This window comes from Sturnus vulgaris, chromosome 17 (genome assembly GCF_052056855.1).
Source record: "Sturnus vulgaris isolate bStuVul1 chromosome 17, bStuVul1.hap1, whole genome shotgun sequence".
NCBI classification, from domain to species: domain Eukaryota; kingdom Metazoa; phylum Chordata; class Aves; order Passeriformes; family Sturnidae; genus Sturnus; species Sturnus vulgaris.
Genome location: NC_142259.1, coordinates 10,886,850 through 10,905,560, shown reverse-complemented (window position 1 = coordinate 10,905,560; position 18,711 = coordinate 10,886,850). Strand labels below are relative to the sequence as shown.

Sequence of the window (18,711 nt, the reverse complement as noted above, 5' to 3'; positions counted from 1 at the left end):
CTTCATAAAACGGTTTCCATCATCAGGTACACTGAATCGGAGAACTTTTGGCCCCTATAAAGCACGAATACATGTTAGTCTGTGAGCATCCTCCGTCCAGACTCAAGCAGCTGCCCACAGGAGAGGAGAGCCAGCTGCCGTGCTGCTGCGGCACGGCACGGCACGGCACGGCACGGCACGGCACGGCACGGCACGGCACGGCACGGCACGGCACGGCACGGCACGGGTCTCTTTGCTTCTCCGGTGGGGAACACAGAGACAGAAACACCCTGAAAGCACCGTGTGCCAAGCCGATGCAAACCAGAGATGTGCAGAGCAGTGTATTAACCTGCCAGGCAACCTCAGCTCTCCACTAATTCCCAGGATCCGAGGGGTTATCTCAGCCCTGCTCAGGGCAGGGAATCGGGCTGGATCTCCTCCCACGCTGGCCCCTTATCATCACCCTGGGGAGAAAGCAGAGCTGGAACAGAGTTCAGGGCAGAAGTAAGAGCAGAGAGCAACCCTGAAGAGAAGCCCCCTGTCCAGGCTGGCTCCCCTCATCGCGGGCGGGTGGATCCGGTGGCTCCGGACCGGGCACATCCCGTATCCTGGCGATGGATGGATGGATGGATGGATGGATGGATGGATGGATGGATGGATGGATGGATGGATGCGGTGGTTCCTGGCCGGGTGCGCCGTCGGGCGAGGGCGCTAGGCCTCCGTGGCTGCTCCGGGCCGGACTGCGGGCGGGGAGCGCAGGGGGCAGGGGGTGGATCGGGCTTTCGGTTCCTGCGGCAGAGAGGGAATCACGGGTCACCTGCATCGGGGTGGGAGCAGGGATGATGAAGATGAAAGTGGTGAGGATGAATGTAGGGGTGAACATGAAGATGATGGGGATGAGCTTGAGAATGGGGTAGAACGCTGCTGGATATTCCCAGGCAAGGGAGCCGGCATGGAGGGAAATGTGCCCAATCCGGGGGCCCTGCGACGATGCCCACCCCAGGCACCACACCACCCTGTCCCCATAGAGCATAGACCCCACAGCTCCCCTGTTCTTTTCTTTCGGAAGCTGTCCAGAAAATCGCCCGAAATGGTTTTTCCCCGGGCAGGGACAGCAGTTTTCCCCTGCTCCCGCCCGCAGCCCCTTTCCCAGCTTGTGCCAACACTCCCCTCCCGCCCCCGGTACCGCATTGCGGAGCTGCCCGCTAACACCGGACCGGCCCGGGCGGGGGAGATGGGGGCACATCCCAGCCCGACCGGGGCTCGACTTGTTTTGAGGGCAATAATTGGAGCTCCACGGGGATCTCAGCTGTGCCTGTGCTACGGGAGCGCTGCCGGTGGGTCCCCCCATCCTCATCCTCGCTGTGTAGCGGCAGCGGATGGACAATTAGTTGTCGTGGCTTTTAAAATGGTGTAAATCGAGATGTTTTCGGTCACAGGATTGGAGTGTGGGGCTGACCTCCCCCGCAGTGGCGGCTTTGCTCGCAGAGGGGATTAGCCCGACTCTCCACACCCGTGGGCAGGATTTGGTGAGTTTGGATCAAGCCAGGGGAACACCCAGCCCTTTATTTCGTTTCTTTCTCCCCCTTTGTTTGTTTGTAAGGGGATTTTTTTCTCCCTCTTCCACAAGAACAAAAACCTCGGGGTGCATCTGCAAACTCTCTTCCCTGGAGTCTGAGCACTAGGAGGGAAAGCAAAACTGCGGGAAGAGGGTGCAAGAAGCCCCTCCACCCGCAGCTGTAAGACGACCTCTTCCCAAAAAACATGTGTCCTACGTTTTGTAAACAGCGGAATGCCACCGGAAATCTTTAGCTGCCTCCCCTTAACCCAAAAACGTGTTGTAGCCCCGACAAGGGGAGAATGAACCTCTCTCTGCCCCTGCCCTGCTCCTCCAAGCCCCCCATGAATCAGGCCAGCCTCATCATCTATGTTTTCTCTTTATTGTTCGATATATTTATGTACCACATTATATGTTAAAGATAGATTTTTTTCTGATATACATTTTTCATCTTATTTACCACAATGACACCACACGTACATTGGAAACAGCTCCACGGATCTGGTAGATTGCACAGAATGAATTGTGTCGTAGTTTTGTTCCTGCAATCCTGAACGACATCAAATCCAACCATATATTATAATTATTTTTTTTTTTTTTAGCTTTTCATAATTTAGAAATAACAATTGTTAAAACGAAACGAAACATAAGTCACCGAGAAGTGGACTCCAGGGCTGCGATTTCAACCAGAGGCAGCACATTTGTGTTCAATGGGAAGCGCCGTTCCTCGGTGTGGATTCGGATGGAAGAATCGAGCAGTCCTGACATCTATGACACTACGGTGTAAACATTGCAGGTAAGCGGCATCACCGGTCGTCAGACGCTGCTTGGGCTTGTTGGGCTGGTCGTACAATCTGGGTCTCATCTACATCCATCTCTCAAAGTGTTCAAACAAAGGTCCCTGCTCCCGGCGCCCACGGTGGGTTTGCTTCCGTCTGTGAGCGCAGCGACCCAATCCCATGGGATCGGCACCTGTGTTTCAATTCTGAAACACTGAATTGCATATCTGTGAGGAGTGTTGAAAACTGCCACTGTTTCCCAACAGGCCATTTGTGGGGGGACAAGCTTCAGGCAACGAGTGAGGAGATAGGGGTGGGGCACCAGATAATTTCCTTTCAAAAAATCTAAATAACAAAAAAATAGATTTAAATCTGAGCTTATTTGAAAAGACATCAGGGCGAGCACTTTCATCTCTTATTTTCCTTAGTTTGCAGATTCTATGACATAGAATTTGTTGGATGCACGTAACGAAAATAATGACTCTTTCCATTAAAGGGATGCAGAATTATTTGGCTATGCGGATGTTCGATGCGATTCTCTTCCTGCACCCGACTCTGGCCCCTCCTTAGTCTTCAGCATTGGTTCTGAAAGCCTCTATGAGGCCTTCTAAAGAGTGGATGAACCCAGAGACGCTGCAGATACCACCTATAACGAAAATGGCAACATCAAAGAAGACATGATGCCACAAGAGCTTCCTCCACAAGAGTTTGAGGTGGAAGAGACTGGGGAGCAGGAAACAGAGCCCTGCGCCTGTGAGGCTCCCAGTAAGACCCATCAAGAGGGCAAAATGGGGGACATAAATAGCCATGAGCAGGGTGAAAACTACCAGGGCACATCTGAGGGTGAGTCCCCAGGATTTGAGCCGCCCATCACCCCCATAGCAGTTGGGGAAGAAAGCCCTGTTTCCGTCTTGGAAAAGGGACCTCTCCAGGACTTCTACAGCTGCAAAGAACGGCAAGGGGTATGAGAGCAAGGCTTTGGCCACCAAGAAAATGTTGACTACTGCTCTAATGGTGGATGGCAAGTTGTCTGTAATGACCTCCTTGGTCTCATCAGCCCAGGTCAGGTAGGCGACCAAGGCAAAGAGTCCCTTAAGGATGCAAGCTGCTATGTGAGTCCAGTTCATCATGCAATGAAACTCCTTGGGGTTCTGCATGTTCCCCTCCAAGGAAGGCAGAAAGATCTGGGAGGTGTAGCTGAAGACAATGATGCCAATGGAGATGGGAAACTTCTTGACATCAATGTAAAACTTGACTTTGTCCCAGGCCCAGTCGCGCGCCCTGGAGAGGCAGTAGGCGATCACCAGGATGTTGATGACAAAGTGGGCTAATGTGCAGAGCAAGCTGAACTTGGAGACTGCCTTGAGGTTCTTCAAGAACGCACAAGGCAGGAGCACTGCCGTGGCAATGATGGACCACGACTTCTGGGAGACGGGCAGGTTGGGGAAGCTGTTGTACATCAGGTTCCCACTGACCACCACATAGAGGATGCAGGTCATGACCAGTTCAATGATCTGAGCCACGTTCACAATTCTGCCCCCGAGGGTGGGGAAGCGGGGCGCGCAGCACGCGTTCGCGATGTCCACGTAGGAGTCTCTCACCCTGACTATCTCCCCATCCTCATTCTCTTCGTAAAGACAGGCAATAAGGATTTTCCCAGTGTAGCAGCAAACCACTGCAGCGAAAATTATTAAAAAGAGTCCTAGGTATCCACCATGAAGGATGGCATAGGGCAGGCCCAGAACAAACATTCCCTAGAAAGAGACAAAATAGAAACCGTGTTGCTGGATCTCTGAGGGGCCAGGCCAGCGGCCGGGCACACAGCAGCCGCACCACGGCGGTCACGTGTGTGCTCCCTGTGTGCCCACGCACCATCACACCCATGCAGGCAGTCACACAGTCACGCCACGCAGTCGCGGTGACGCACCCCCTGTCCCTGTGACGTGCCACCCCCACAGTCACACCCCGCAGTCACGCCCGCGCCATCGCACCCCCGAGCACCCACAGCGGGCGAGCAAGGGTTTGGTGCTTTGCCCCAGTCTCTACCCTGTCTGTCCCCAGCTCCTCTCAGTGCACCGAGATCTCCATAGCTGGGGACATCCGGAGGGACCGGACTGGGCTCACTCCAGTGCAGCCCCATCACCAGCCCAGTCACCCCCTGTCCCTCCTTGCCCATGACCCTTGCTGGGGCAGCCTGATGGGGTCTGAAGCTGCAGCATGACAGGGTTGGGGCCTGGGCCCCTCCCTGTTGCTGTGCCGTTTTCAGGAGTGGAAGGGGGGCAAAGCAGAAAGCTGGGTTGGGGGCTTTAGTTCCTTTTTTTTTTTTAATCTGTTTTTCCTCTCCTTTCCTTTATTCCTCCTTGTTATTCTCCTCTATCTTTCACCTATTTTTATTTATTTTTTCCTCCCTTTTATTCCCTTTCCCCGCTTTTTCCCGAAGCTGGTTTGCAATCAGCCCACGGCTGCTGCCCGAGACACAGAGCACGTAACAGGACCAGGATCAGGGAGCGCTGCCCGGTGCCCCGCGGCGGCGGCGGCCGTACCTGGATGGCGTTGGTGACGTTCCATCCCGCCTCCCATGCCGTGATCTTGGGCTTGCCCTGCCCGGAGAGCTCGGAGCAGGCCTCCTTGGAGGCGGAGGGCGGCAGGGGCCCTGTGCCGTCCCGCTGATAGTGGATGTCCCCCTCCAGGGGCGGCTCGCCGCCCTCCTCGCTGCCCTCGGACTTGAGGATGTCCATCTGCAGCCCTTGCCGATGCTCCATGTCCAGGTCGTCGCAGTGGGCGAAACCCACCGCCTCCTCGTCGGTGGCCGCCTGGAAGCCCATCCTGGCGAACATGCCGCTCATCTTCGCCTGGGATTTGTGCGACACCGTGGTGGCCACGTTGGACAGCTTGCTGCGGAGGAGGGTGGCCATGGCGGCGGCTCTGGTGACTCCGCTGCTCGCGGACCCTCGGGGATGCAGAGACCCGACGGGGCGGGCGGGCGGCGGGGCGCTGGACGGGACTTGTTCTCCCGACGAGGGGCGGCTGCGGGGAGCTGCTCCGAGCCGCTACCTCCTCGTCCCGGCGCAGTGCGGGCGGCTCCCGGCCGGGATGCCCAGGGGCATGACACCGCTGCGGGGGGAGCGGGCCCGCACGCCCCGCCGCCCGCTCCGCGCTGCTCCGCGCCGCTCCGCCGAGCCCCGCGGCGGGATCGGGGGCGAGTCGGGCGGGATGGGGCTGTCAGCAGCCGGCGGATGTCACCAGACGGGCAGAGCAAGCCCCTGGCAGAGCGCGCCGCGTCTCCATCGCAGTGCGCCCACCTCGCGGAGAGAAGAGGAGAGGGGAGAGAATTGCTGCATTTCTGGGGGAGGTACCAGCCTCCCCGGCCAAGCCCAGCCCCCCGCACTCCCCCCCCGCCCCACCCACGCCCGCCGGGTCCCGCCAGCAGCGCCGCAGCCCGGGACCCCCCCCCCCCCCGGCCCGGCTCCGCATCCCTTGCACTGCCCCCCTGCCCCTCACCTGCCCCGCACCTGCCCCTCACCCGCCCCGCACCCGCCCGCAGGCCCCCGGCCGCCAGCCCCTTCCCCACGGAGAAACAAAAGAACCCCGCTGAAGAGGCGGACAGGCGACTTTCGACAGGTTCTTAACTGGATTTTCCTCCTCGTATCCCCTTAGTTTTTTTTTCTCTATCCCCTAAAACGCTCGGCCCCTTTGGAAGCGAGGGGCGGCCTGGGCAGCGGCCCCTGCCCCGGGGACACGGCTCTGCATGGCCACCCCCGCACAGGGAGCGAGGGCTCAGATCTCTGTAACGATTCCTGGGATCAGGGAGCTCCAATACCGGCGGGACAAGGGGCACAGATCTCGTTTGGGGCCCGCAGCCGGGTGGCACCGCAATGGCACCGCACCGGCACCGCCCGGCTGCGGGGGGCACCGGCACCCGGGGGATGCTCCGGGCAGGGCTCTCGGTCCCCACCAGCTAAAACTGAGGTTGTCCTTTCTTTAAACAAAATACCGATATTTTCGGTTTGTTTCCAAGCGCTTATGTTCGTTTGTATGTTATAAGCCTTACGATTTTTAATTTATTTTAAATTTTTCCGAGGTGAGCGGCCAACATAGCCGACAACGGCAACGGGAAATCCCGGTCCTGTGGTGTGGCACAGACAAGTGGAGAGTGGCAGGGGGAGCGATGGCATTCGAGGGCGGTGTGTGGGAAAGCACGTCCCCTCTGCGGCGGGAGAGCCTTTGAATCGTTGTTAAAAAAAATATTACATATATATATATATAAAATATATGTTATATATATGTTATTTGAAAGGTGGGGGGAGGGAGGAATTTCTGTTTCTTTTGATGTTTTGAAAGGCAAAAATAGAACATTATTTTACTACAGATGGGAGGAAAAGCGACCACTAAATTATTTGCTAGTATCTTTGTTGAGGGAGCAGGCAGGAAGCGCCCAGGCTGCGGTTGCAGGTGAGATGCGGTACCGAGAAGACATGGGGGAAAAAAACCAATTCCTGGGAGCAAAACCCCCTAAATAACCTCTTTAAATACCTTTTTATTTTTTTTTCCTCAGCCACAATCCAAAAACAAATTGCGTGCAAGAAGGCTGAAAAAAAACAGAAAAAAACCTAAAATATCCCCGGTGAAGGCTGTACCCCTAAGGGGTCTCTCGGCCTCTGCTCCCGGCGCGGGGATGCTTCTACATCCAGCCCCCCAAAATGTTTGGTTTTTTTGATGGCAGCGGAGGAGGAGGGCGACTGAGCGTGGCGCATCCTTGGCTTTGCGTGGGAATTATTACATGTGAGTGCACAGATAGGTCGAGAAAGCCGAGCGGGGCACGGCTTCGCCCCGGCTTTAGCAGCGTCTTGCCGGGCTGGGATTTAAGGGGCGAAATTGGAAAGCTCGGGCCGCCACCGCTGCCCTCGGCTGCCGCAGCCGCCTTTTCGCCTCTTCGCAGCCCGGGAAAAGCAGTGCTGCGATGGACACCGTGAGGGATTAATCCAATGATTTCTTCCTTTTTTTTTTTTTTTTTTTTTTTATTAACGTTATTTTTAAATTCATCCTAAGACGAGTTCGTTATGAAAGAAGACGTGAAGGAGCTCCGTTTCTGGAGGCTGCAGGGGGCATCAGGGAAGAAGGAACGAAAATGCATCCAAATCTCTGTCTGGTGCGTGATTATTTCCTTAAATATCCCTGACGCATCCCTGCCCCTGCACCCCCCAACGTCGGCTGGGAGACCCAAAATGGTCCCAGCGGGCATCACGCTGCACCCCCGGCCAGCAGCCCTCGATGCCAGGGAGTGGAGGGGGCTCCACTGGGAGCCACCCAGCTGACCTTTAAGGTCTCTTCCAGCCCAAACCTTTCTGTGATCACGCCAAGGGTGGAGGAAACGGACTTTTGGCTCTTCGTTGAGCATCCAGAATATCATGGATGTGTCGGGCTCGGGAGATATCTCTTAGAGAAAAAAAAAAAATCCCTAACCAAAATTAATAATAATAATAATAATAATAATAATAATAATAATAATAATAATAATAATAATAATAATAATAATAATAATAATAATAATAATTTTTTAAAACCACAAATGACAAAAAAAGAAACAAAAACCACAAAACGACAGAAAACCAATTTCAAAAAAAAAACCAAAAAACCCAACCCAACCCAAACCAAACAAAAAAAAACAACCCTCAAAAAAACCACAACACAAAACCAAAAAACCGAAACCAAGCAAAATCCCCCCAAAACAACCAATAAAGCAAAACTCCAGCCAAGAAAAGGAAAAAAAGAAAATAATAATAATAAAACAAAAAGCCACATGGAGCTTGAAAATAAGTCCAGGATCTCAGGGCCGGTGAGGAGATAATGCCCCCGGTCAGGGCTGTCCCGGGAGGGCCCTGGGACCCTCCGTCCCTTCGGCGGGCTCGGGCAGTTCCTCCGGCCGGGGATGCCCTGGGGTCGGGGGTCTCTTTTCCCCCTGCTGCATGGGGCTGTGCCCCCTCCTTGCCCGGGGGACCCCTCAAGATGAGAGCCCGCAGAGCGCCGGGGGCTGCTGAGCCTCGTCGGACCCCGAGATCAGTGAGAAACTGTGGGGGATGCTGAGGATGCTGAGGAGATCAGGGTCTGGGGGCTCCGACGGATACAGGAGCGGGGGTGTCGCTGTGCCCCCCCGATTTTAACGCCGGGAGCTGATCCCGCACCCCCCTCCCCTCTCTCCGCTGGCACCTCCTCCGCCCCCGCCACCCCCTGCCCGGCTGGGAACACCCACCCGGGGTCACTCTGCCTCTGGCGGGACGCCCTCTGCTCCTGCCCCGTTTCCAGGAGCGGGAGAAAAAGATTTTCTATAGCGGCGACTGGAAAAATAAAAGGACTTTCTCCCTTCTCCCCCCGAATTACTACCGACGGCTTAAATTGAGTAGAAAGCACAAAAATAGAAGTGGGGGCGGCGAGGAAGGGCTACGGGACACAGAAAGAGGGAGAGGAAGAGAGGAAAACCTGGAAAGATGGAGAGGGGGGTTGGAGCATTTACCTCTGCTTCTCTCCCCATCGCTGCCCGCAGTGCACCGGAGGAGGCTGGAGAGGCGAGCGGACCGACGGACGGACGGACGGATGGAGGCAGCAGCGTCACTCCGGGGCTCTCCCTAACTCCCAATTAACCCAAGCAGGATAATGGTGCCAAACCTTATCCAAAGGTTAGCGGCTCTCAGGGGGGCGTTTGAGCTGCAAATCGTTTCAGCCGAAGCTAAAAGGCGAGAGCGAGCCCGCGAACGAGCCGCAGCCTCCCCTCTGCCAGCGCTGGAGCCGGCAGGCTCTGGCACTGTCTGCTTTCTCTGCAGCCGCTCCCGGGGCGGGCTGAGGGTCTCCTGTAGCCCCCCGAGCAGCCCTAGGGGTGTGCAGCCCTGCTCCTGCGGGGAGCAGCTCGTCCAGACACCCCCGCCATCCTCCCCAGGCACGTCCAAGCCGGAGGAGCAATTCTGCCTTATCTCTTCAGACCAGGCTTGCGAGGGTTGTGACTGGGTCTTCTGATTATTAAATTGAGGGAAAAGAGCTTTTTGTGCTCAAAAATCATTCAAAGCAAGCCAGGAAGGCCAGTCCTGGGTGTGCTGTCTTTCTAAATCCCTCATCACCAGCTCTTCTCCCAGCTGCTGGGCAGCACAGAGCAGTTCCAGTTGCACAAAGGTGCAGATATTCGGGAGCAGGATGGGCATCACTCCTAGTTCACTGCTCACTCAGGCTCCCAACCCACAAAGGATTTGATTCTCATGGGTTTTGGGGGGTCGTGAGCTGCTACAAACACACTAGACTGCAAATTGTGACCATATTAAAAAGGGGGTGTGCAAATCCTGAATGCTCACCTTCATCCTCCCCTGTAACACTCAGGGAAAGAGTGGGTGTCCAAATGCAGGTGTGCAACCCCCTGATTCCTGCTCAGTCTCCTGGCCTATGGCACGATATTTCCCCACACCCCTCTAACCTGCTGCAGGGCACCTCCAGCACAGCTGCCACCTCCTGAGACAGGAAGGTTGAGAGGCACCTTCTGCCCAAACAGCCAAGAAAATTCCACAGTCACATCTGCCTGAAGAATAGAACTCACACAGGTCAGCCCAGGCATTCTTGGAGCAGCAGCCACCCCTCTGGACAGGTACATGTGCACCAAGGGAGGCCATCCCAGGACATGGAAGTGGTTCCACCTTCCTGCAGCCGTTGCCAAAAGCAGCTCCTGGGTTTCTGGCCAGGCCGATGCCAGCCCTGCAGCAGCAGCAACGCACAAGCACCAGAGGCTGCCCAGCCGTGCCTTCATCCCAGCTCTGCCTCCTCATCCCCCTCCACCACCGCGCCGGCAAACTCTGACAGGATAATGAAGAGTTGCACGATATACTATAAAAAGGCAATTAGATAAACTGCTGGATTGGGACCAGCTCCTGTGACCTAGTTAATAGCTCTGGGAATTTCGGGATGTAGGGAAGGAAAAGGCATTGGTGTCAGGACGTGGTGCACGGTGAGTGGAGGGGAGGGAGGTCTGTGGGCTGCAGCACAGGCTGCTGGAATGTCCCAAGCCTTGGGGTCCCCCTCTTGAGGGTGTTTAGAGCTCGCCAGCAGCAAAGAGCACAAAGTGAAAACTCTGCATGTAGAATCACACAGGCTGCTGCTGGGTCTGTGCTCTGGTGTTGTGGCTGAATCCACAGTCCGGTGTTCAAGACAAAGACAGCAGCAGCCACACTGACAAATACTCTGCAGCAAAATGACCATAACAGAGTGAAAGCCAAAGGCAGAGTCCTCAGGAGAAAGCCTGCAGTGGATGTCCCCTCTTTATTTCATTTTTTCTACTGAACACAAAATGGCTGCCTAAATTACAGACTCATTAAAAAAAAAAAATCACACATATTAAGGATTGGGAATATCAACATTTTAGATTGATGTCTATTATGATAAGAAATTTTTATTATATGTAAAAAAAAAAAGGTTTATTGACTTTACCTAATTATTTGCAAAATAAATAACTTCTGATCTGTAATTTGGGGTAAAATTTGTACATGAATTTCTGTGACTTCCATTTCCCAGAGGGAAGAGCCTTGATAAATCATTATTGCCTACAAACTAAAAATTAATTTGCGATTTGAGCATAACACATTCCCAAAAACACTTTCAATAAGCTGGAATTGAATTTAACTCATTGTTTGTCTTTATGCTTCACATAAAAATTAAACAGTAGCCACTGGATACCAAATTCCCAACTCACTACTCTGTACTATTGTTCCCATGAGTCTAACAGCATTTTCATTGACTTAATATATAAAGCTTCATCACTGTCAAATTAAATATTCATATATGTACATGCTCTTGTATTTCACAGGAAATGACAATGAACTAGAAAAGGAAGGTGCACACTTCATAGGTGCTAAGCTTTTAAATATCAGCTTCCAAATAAAACGCTCTTCTGCTGGAGTTATAGAGGCTGTAACAAACAGGAAATTTATCCTTGTGGTCTGATTATGCCCCAGTACTGGAGAATTTTTATATAATCTATATTTTTTTTCTTGTTCTTTTAAGGCTGTTTTTTCTTAATTGTGTTTAATCTGTGCATGCTGTGGGAAGGGCTCTCAGGGCAGAGGGCCAGCCAGCAGCCAGCTTGCCTTGGGGTGTTTCTTGTCAGGAGGGCTCAATCTCAGCCTGCTCCATCTCCCATCTGTCCATTTGCCTTCTCCTTTTTGTGTCCATTTCGGATAAAAGCAGGTCAGCAACACACAGTCACTCACATCTCCTGCAAACATCTTTTCACTCTTATCCAAAAGCCAGGAGGAACAATTTGGGAAACCCCAAATCCTGCTTGGAGATATTCCCAACAGCTCAGCCAAGGCTAACAAGGCAAGGCAGCAGGCACAGGTTTGTGTATCTTCCTTTGACAGGACTCTCTCTCAGTGTTCTGGAGTGATAGAAATGATGGAAATGATGGAATGGTCTGCCTGGGGAGGTGGTGGATGTGTTTAAAAAAAGACTGGATGTGGCACTCAGTGCCATGGTTTAGTTCAGGTGTCAGGAAACAGGTTGGACTCGATGATCTTGAAGGTCTCTTCCAACCTTGTGATTCTTGTGGTTCTCGTGGTACCAGGTTCACCTAAGCCAGGGACTGGAGCTCCTGGCAAAATTGCAGCTGGGTCTCTGAACCCGACTCCCACACCAATTCGTGGAGCCTCACACGTGGGGGGTGCTGCTTCCAGCAGCAGGATTTGGATGTGCAGCCTCTGCGTGCAGATACCATCAGTTAGTCTGGGGTTAGATTTCTAGACCAAAAATAAACTCCATGTCAAGGATACAGTGAGAACCTGAGCCCAGGAAACACCATGTGAAGCTGCTGCTGTGTGCTGAGGAAAGCCAAAGGGCAAAGTGAGGCATGTCACAGCTTGTTCCAGAGGGAAGGAACCTCAGCCCGCAGAGGAGGGGACACAAAACCTCTCCTCATGCTGCTGCCTGTGAGTCCCCTGCCTGCCCACTGCCAGCTGAGGGGACACTGGTGCTTGTGGGCAAGGACTGGAAGCTGCACTCACCTTGGCTGCCTCTGCTCTGCAGTGCGGGCAGAGTCCTGCTTCTAGCAAAGAAAGCTGAAAAAAAAAAAAAAAGGAAAGAAAGAAAGAAAGAAAGAAAATCTCTTTTTGCAGGAAGGCTCCACACACATCATTCCCTTTCATCCCACAATGCCGGGGTGAGCAGTGCAGTGCACGATGCTGGGAAAAGTCACTGTAGCACAGGCAGGGTGTGAGTGCCTGGCTCTCTGCAGCCAGAGGGAGACTGGGATGGAGCAGAACCAGCCCTCCTGGTCCTGCACTAACAGGGGCAAGGAAATGCAGCTACTTGTGCCCAACACAAAAAATAGAGAACCTGCTTATTTCTTAATGGCCCAGAGAGATCAGCTCATCAGTGTCCTTGTCTGCTGTTGCAGAAATGCCCATAACAACCCTCCATACCTCACACTGCAGGCAGTGCTGACTCCAGAGCCTCAATAATTACATCCCAAATGTTGCATTTCTATAGCGTTTCTCAAATACTCTCACCTGAAGATTTTCCTGTCAACACTTCAGATTAGCAACGCTGGCACAGGATAATATTTATTGTCCTCACAAGCAAACAAGCAGCGAGATTTTTGTCCAGAGGCACCAGAGGAGTCCAACCAGCCCTGGGGGTCTCAGCATCAACCCTACAGGCAGAAGAGCAGACCTTTGCAGAGGGATCTTTCTTTTTTCATCGAGGATAATATACAGAAAGAGAACAGGTACTAGGGCAGGACTGAAATTATCCTTTGCCAGGAGACAATAAGGAGGGAACAGACCATGAGCTGGAAATCACAGCTGCAGCAGAGGATGTATTTTTGGTGATGCAGCAGCGCAGTGCATAGCTGTCAGCCCACACTGACACACAGCAAATATTTCAGAAAAATAGAGATTTCACCTGTAACCAGTGCAGCAAACATCCTGTGGGGATTTCGGTCACTTCCTGGTGGGATGCTCTGCTCCATAAGAGGCAGAAATGTGCCCAGGACTAGGCAAGGTGCAGGCAGGGTGGTTTTCACCCAAGGCTGCTCTGCAGCTGCCAGGAGCCCGAGGGTCTCTGCTTCATGGGTATTAGAGGGACGGATTCTGTGCCTTCCAAGAATCTACCTTAAGCCTTTGAACTAAGAGAGGAAGGAAAATGAGATTTAAAAATATTTGCAAGTAAGGACTTTGTGGGCACTAAGGCAGCATTCCTGCCCACTGCCTCCATCCTTGCAGCGAGCTGAGGCAGCAGCACAGGGTGGCTCAGAGGCTCAGAGGGGCTCGTGGTGCCACAGCAGCCCTGCACTGAGCTCCAGGAGCCCAGCCCAGTGTGGTGCATCTGCCTGGGACACACTGCAGGATATGGAGGGGCTTTACCTTGCCCTGCTGCTGCTTTTCCAGCAGGAAGGAAACTCAGACTCTGGGCAGCCTTGCTGTGCTGGTTTGCTGCTCCCCCACACCACTTTCCTCCTGGGACAGATCTTAATAAAGGGGACAAGCTGTTGATGAAGTGCATCATTGCATTCCATGAATGCACCAGCTGGGCTCACTCTTTGTGGCTCAGGAGCTTCCCAAACCCACTCAGGACCACCAAGACTTCAGGCACCTCTACAGCTTTGTGTGGGGATCCAAAGATCATCAGCAAATAAAATAACCAATATTTTAACCATGTTTATACCTTTTCATCCATTTGTACCATGTTGTAGGCCTCTGTAAATGCATACCAATATATTTATTTCCCAGGGGAGTGTTAAGCAGTCTTTAAACTTTGAAACTCTGAACTTAGCAGCCTGTAATCCCAAAGTACTACTATTAAAAACACGGTTATCATAATAAACTTTTGGCATCACAGCACTATTTGCTTTTAATAGAACAGTACTTCTTAAGCAATTTAGTTAATTTGATTTATGACAAAAAGAAATGTGGAGAGTATAAAACCTCAGGAAGAGAACAGCAGGAAAGGCAGCTCTGTGATTACCTCCTCCTGCACATGTAAACTGCAGATGAGGTAAATTAATAATGAGACTTAAAGTTACTATTTCTCCACATTGGAAAGCTGGGTGAGAGGAGACTGCAAGGCTGGGAAAGGAGAGGGCTGTGCTGTCCCACAGCAGGACTGTGATTCCAATACTGAAACACTTCACCTTAGGACTAGCTATTAAATAAACATTTGGTGGTTGCAGGTAGAATATCATCAAGATTTGTTTCCTGAGGCTTGCAAAAATCATTGAACTCACCAAACTGGGCACAACAACCTCCCAGCTTTTCCAGGAGGAGCTGACATCCTTCCTGCCACACCAAAGGTCTTTGGCTGTTATAGCTGGACACTTGGTTTACCAAAAACTTCTGTACACAGCACAAACCCCTTATGGGGGAAGGGCACCCTGGGATTCCAAATTTCCAACTTGTGCAGGAAAGCAGAGATTAAACTTCCTTGTTCCATTTCAGTCGCTGTAGCTCTGTCACTGCAGATAAATCACTGGAGCCCAACTGATAATGGGACAGAAGTGCCCAGAGAGAAAGTTGAACTAGAGGGTCTCACGTTCCTTGGTCTCTCTATAATCCAGATCTCTCTATAAACCAGGATTTCTTTCTCTGGTCTTTCTACAAACCAGGATTCCTCTCTGACACCTGATGTCAAATTTCTCCCTGACATTGCCTCCATCACCTCGCCCTGCACAGGGACCCCTCCTCAGCCCATGGCCCAGCCACTAGCCATGCTGGAGGCTCCTGCCCATCCCAAGCCATGCTCCTCCCTCCCACTGTCCCTTCTTCCCTGCCCCAGAAGTGTCAGTCCCGATGTCCCCTCTCCCAGCTCTGCCAAGTGACCTGAGTGACACAGCTGAACTAGAGGGGCCAGAGGTAACATTTATTTGTTCTCATTAACAGATAATTACCGAGGGCTCTGAAGCTGTCAGATCTGATAAAGGGACATTAAAATAGTCTTTATCTTCCTTCACTTTTCCAGTTTCCCTCAGAACAGAGCACTGGTCACTGAGTCCTGTCTGGGAAGGCTGAGGGCGACCTTACAAGCCCCTGTCTCCAGAGAAGCTGCTAAAAGCAGCCTGTCCTCCTGCTGAGTCAAACCCAGTATCTGCTCAGATCACCACCCGTGGCTTCTCAGTTTGTTTGTACCCATCAGTCAAATCTTTCCAAGGAAATTCAATCTTTAGCATGATTTTCCCATTAACCTTCACCACAGAAAGCCACTAGAAAGAGCAGTGGAACAGTCACATTCAAAACCAGCTCCACAGCAACCTATCAGAAACTTCTCTCAGGCAATGTGGGATGCTACAACAGCCCAAAAGGGACCATTACCCAAAGAAACAGCAGCCAAAATGGGACTATTACCCAAATAAACTTGAAAGCCCAATTCTGAAGCAGGGAGGGGGTCAGAGCAGATAATCCCACTTCTCCAGGAGCTCAGGTGGTGCACTGCAACAAGACACGGTGTCTGCAGAACCATCATCAGGGCTGAAAGCAGGGAAATAAGTCAATAATTGAGTAATCAGTAGCATCTTACTTTTTTTTAATGAACCTTGGGAAGAGGATTTCCCCCCAGCACCCTCCCTCTCCTCTTTTTCCCAGAGCTCATCTTTCACTTTGTCATGCCATTCCCAGCTGGCCAGCTGCAGCCTGCCTCCATCCCTTTTCCATTACACACTCGGCTGAGCCGAGGACGGAAGGGCCCCTGGATTCCAGCGAGAAGGTAATTAATTGACTTTCTGCTCTCGTTGCTATGCGGCAAAGGTGGAAGCCGCAGCAGCCACAGTTCATTTTTAATCCTGGAAGATTAGTCACAAACGGCATCATTACCGAGGTGATCAGTGCCCCAGTAAAGGCACTGGCTCGGGGAAGGGGTGTTCTCAGGAAGAGGAGGGCTGTGAGGAAGCCAGGAGCAGCACACCCACCCCACTCCCTGTTAACCCATCAGCCAGGGGTTAATTTTGTGGCTCATCTCCTGGGTCGTCTTTTCCTTTATATCTTAAACCTGCCCTAACCTCCAGGCTGGGCACAGAGCAGAGCCACCACTGCTTTGCTGGCTGGTGTCAGCCCCTCCAGGCACAGACTCCAGGTAGGAGCAAAAAATCTCTTTTTGGAGCTGAAAAAGTGGCAGGTTGGGTATCCTGTCCTGGCAGTGTCCTAGGCCAGGTTAGATGGGGCTTGGAGCAATCTGGTCCAGTGGAAGGTGTCCCTGCTCATGGCAGAGGGGTGGAATGAGATGATCTCCAAGGTCCTTCCCAAACCCAAACCACTCTGTCAATCTGTGACTGTGTCATGTGCCCAGCTCAGGTGAACACCTTTCCCTGTTGTGACAGCAGTGCTGCGCCCTTGAAGGCACAGACATCACCAAAATCAGCTTCTTAGTGTGATGGAATGGAAAATTCTACCAAAAATTTTTAGAAGATCATTTTTCAGTTCAAAATACTAAGAACTATTCTCTAGCTGAGATGATAGGACCAATTACATGCAGAAAATTGTACATATGATGAAAATATTTTTGAATTTCAACTCCAGACATACACTGGAAATCAATTCCTCTCTCTCCAGCAACAAAAAATAATAACAAAAATATATCTATTATTTGGGCACATTCATCCAGGTAAGGGCTTCTCACTGCACTGGAATTTGACTCCCCTGAATAATCAGCTGGTTCTCTACAGCCCACCCTGGCTTTTGGTGATTTCTCACTTCCCAGCAGCACGATGCCTCCAGCCCCACAGGGCCTGATGTGCTATTTGCCTGAGAAGGTCAGCAGCAGAACAAATATTTGCACTTCCTGTGTCTCATTTAGGGCTTTATAGGAATTAAAGTTTTATTTTATGATCAAACTCTGTATCTCTCTCTGTTTTTTCCCAGGTTTCTTGTTACTCTGGGATTGTTTCCTTTGATTTCCAGGTAGTACCAATGCCATTTTTGCCAGCTCACACACACAGAACCTTGCCAGGATCCAAGCCTTAGTGATGGTACAGAAAATATTGTTTTCATAGAATCACAGAATGGTTTGGGTGAAAAGGAACCTGAAAACCATCTCATTCCACCCCCTGCCATGGGCAGGGACCCCTTCCACTATTCCAGTTTGTTCCAAGCCCCATCCAGCCTGGTCTTGGACACTTCCAGGGATGGGGGGATTCTGTAGGAATGCCCTGAATGGGGTCAGACTCAACACACCTGTAACGACAGAAGGGATTTTTCTGCCTGTGTGCCTTATCTTCCACTCAGCAGTGGAAGTTCAGCTTTTTCCACTCACTCCTGTCCCAGGACAGGCTCACCTGGGGACTGAGGATGTGATTTTGGGGCTCCTCTGGAACGTGCTGAGGTGGAAGGAAGGTCACTGCCCACCAAGTGAAACCTGTCACTGGGAACAAGGCAGGGATCCTCTGCTCACTTCTGGCCAGGACCAACATCAAATTTACAGCAGCTGTAAAAGCACAAGGCTCCCTGCCCTGCCAGCAATCCCAGCAGAGCTGTCTCATTTTGCCGAGGTGGTGACTGCTCTCCCACACGGACCTGAGCACACACATCACACACGGGAGCAGTGCAGGGGCCTCAGCTGCAGCAGCACCCGGAGGAAAAGCACATTGTTAAAGGTGTCAGTTCATAGCACAGAGCCTGGGCCAGGCAGAGATTCATTTTCACCTTTCTGGAACTGTTGCAAAGCCTGAAAGTCATTTTCTTTCACGATTCTTGGAGCTGTTGTGAGCTGCCTCCTTCATCGCTGCGAGGTGTTTGCTCCGACCCTCGGTGGAGGTGACCCGTGCTCCTGTGCTGCTGGCAAAGAGATGCTCTGTGATCCTCACACCCCTGCGGCTGCACCAGCAGGGGCACAGCATCCCAAGGAGCTGATTCCAGAGGTTCCCATCCCGCCTTTCCTTTCCATCCCTGCATCCCAGGGATTCCTGCTGCCGTCACCGATGGCATTCAAGCCCTTACCTGCATGAGAGCCGTGCTTCCCCCTCCTCCTCCCCAGCCGGCTGCTCTCAGGAACTGGGACACACCTCGGAGATGCTTTCCAGAGTGAACCTGAAGAAAATAAAGAGCTAAAATGTGTTTTACTGTTTTGAACCTTTAACACCTCACACAGATTTTGTCGGCTTGGCGTTTACAGCCCCCTGTGCCTGTGCCGTGCCTGCTCAGGCATGCTGTGAGCTGTGCTCTGAACAGCTGGAGCACTTCCCTGTGCCCACGGTGAGGCTGCAGAGCTGCTGCCTCTGACGTGGGATGTGCATCAGCAAAAAAACAATGCCTGAGGTTGCAAAGAAGAATTTCTGAATGGGCACACCCCCCCTCAGCAGAGTTGATTTCCTGAGGCATAATAAAATGAATTGCCTTCAAACGTGGAGGTGAAGAAATGTATGCATATGCCCTGTCTGTAGAATCAAGA

The 18,711-nt window shown here is 52.1% G+C and overlaps 1 protein-coding gene and 2 long non-coding RNA genes across 4 annotated transcripts; 1 reads left to right on the top strand and 2 right to left on the bottom strand.

Annotated features, from left to right (window-relative positions):
• Window positions 1-1,900: 1,900 nt before the first annotated feature.
• Window positions 1,901-5,613, bottom strand: SLC32A1 (solute carrier family 32 member 1). Its single transcript, XM_014884027.2, has 2 exons — window positions 4,860-5,613; window positions 1,901-4,070 (listed from the first exon to the last, which is right to left on the bottom strand). The coding sequence occupies exons 1-2, from the start codon at window positions 5,229-5,231 to the stop codon at window positions 2,883-2,885; spliced, it is 1,560 nt and encodes a 519-aa protein (XP_014739513.1). The 5' UTR covers window positions 5,232-5,613; the 3' UTR covers window positions 1,901-2,882.
• A 356-nt stretch (window positions 5,614-5,969) lies between these two features.
• Window positions 5,970-11,264, top strand: LOC148221830 (uncharacterized). 2 transcript variants are annotated; one of them, XR_015807359.1, is made up of 5 exons: window positions 5,972-6,768; window positions 6,872-7,098; window positions 7,366-7,465; window positions 8,858-8,990; window positions 9,782-11,264. It is a non-coding gene; the product is annotated as an uncharacterized LOC148221830 (long non-coding RNA). The 2 variants fall into 2 exon arrangements; XR_015807358.1 differs by having other exon boundaries at window positions 5,970-7,098.
• On the bottom strand, window positions 6,834-18,501 carry LOC148221829 (uncharacterized). The gene is made up of 4 exons (XR_015807360.1): window positions 18,261-18,501; window positions 15,678-18,095; window positions 12,849-13,465; window positions 6,834-12,398 (listed from the first exon to the last, which is right to left on the bottom strand). It is a non-coding gene; the product is annotated as an uncharacterized LOC148221829 (long non-coding RNA).
• Window positions 18,502-18,711: the final 210 nt, after the last annotated feature.

Coding starts and splice junctions, on each gene's coding strand:
- SLC32A1 (XM_014884027.2), bottom strand. CDS start 5,231: ATGGCCACCCTCCTCCGCAGCAAGCTGTCCAACGTGGCCACCACGGTG. Junction 4,071..4,859: donor ACGTCACCAACGCCATCCAG/GTACGGCCGCCG, acceptor GTCTCTTTCTAG/GGAATGTTTGTTCTGGGCCT.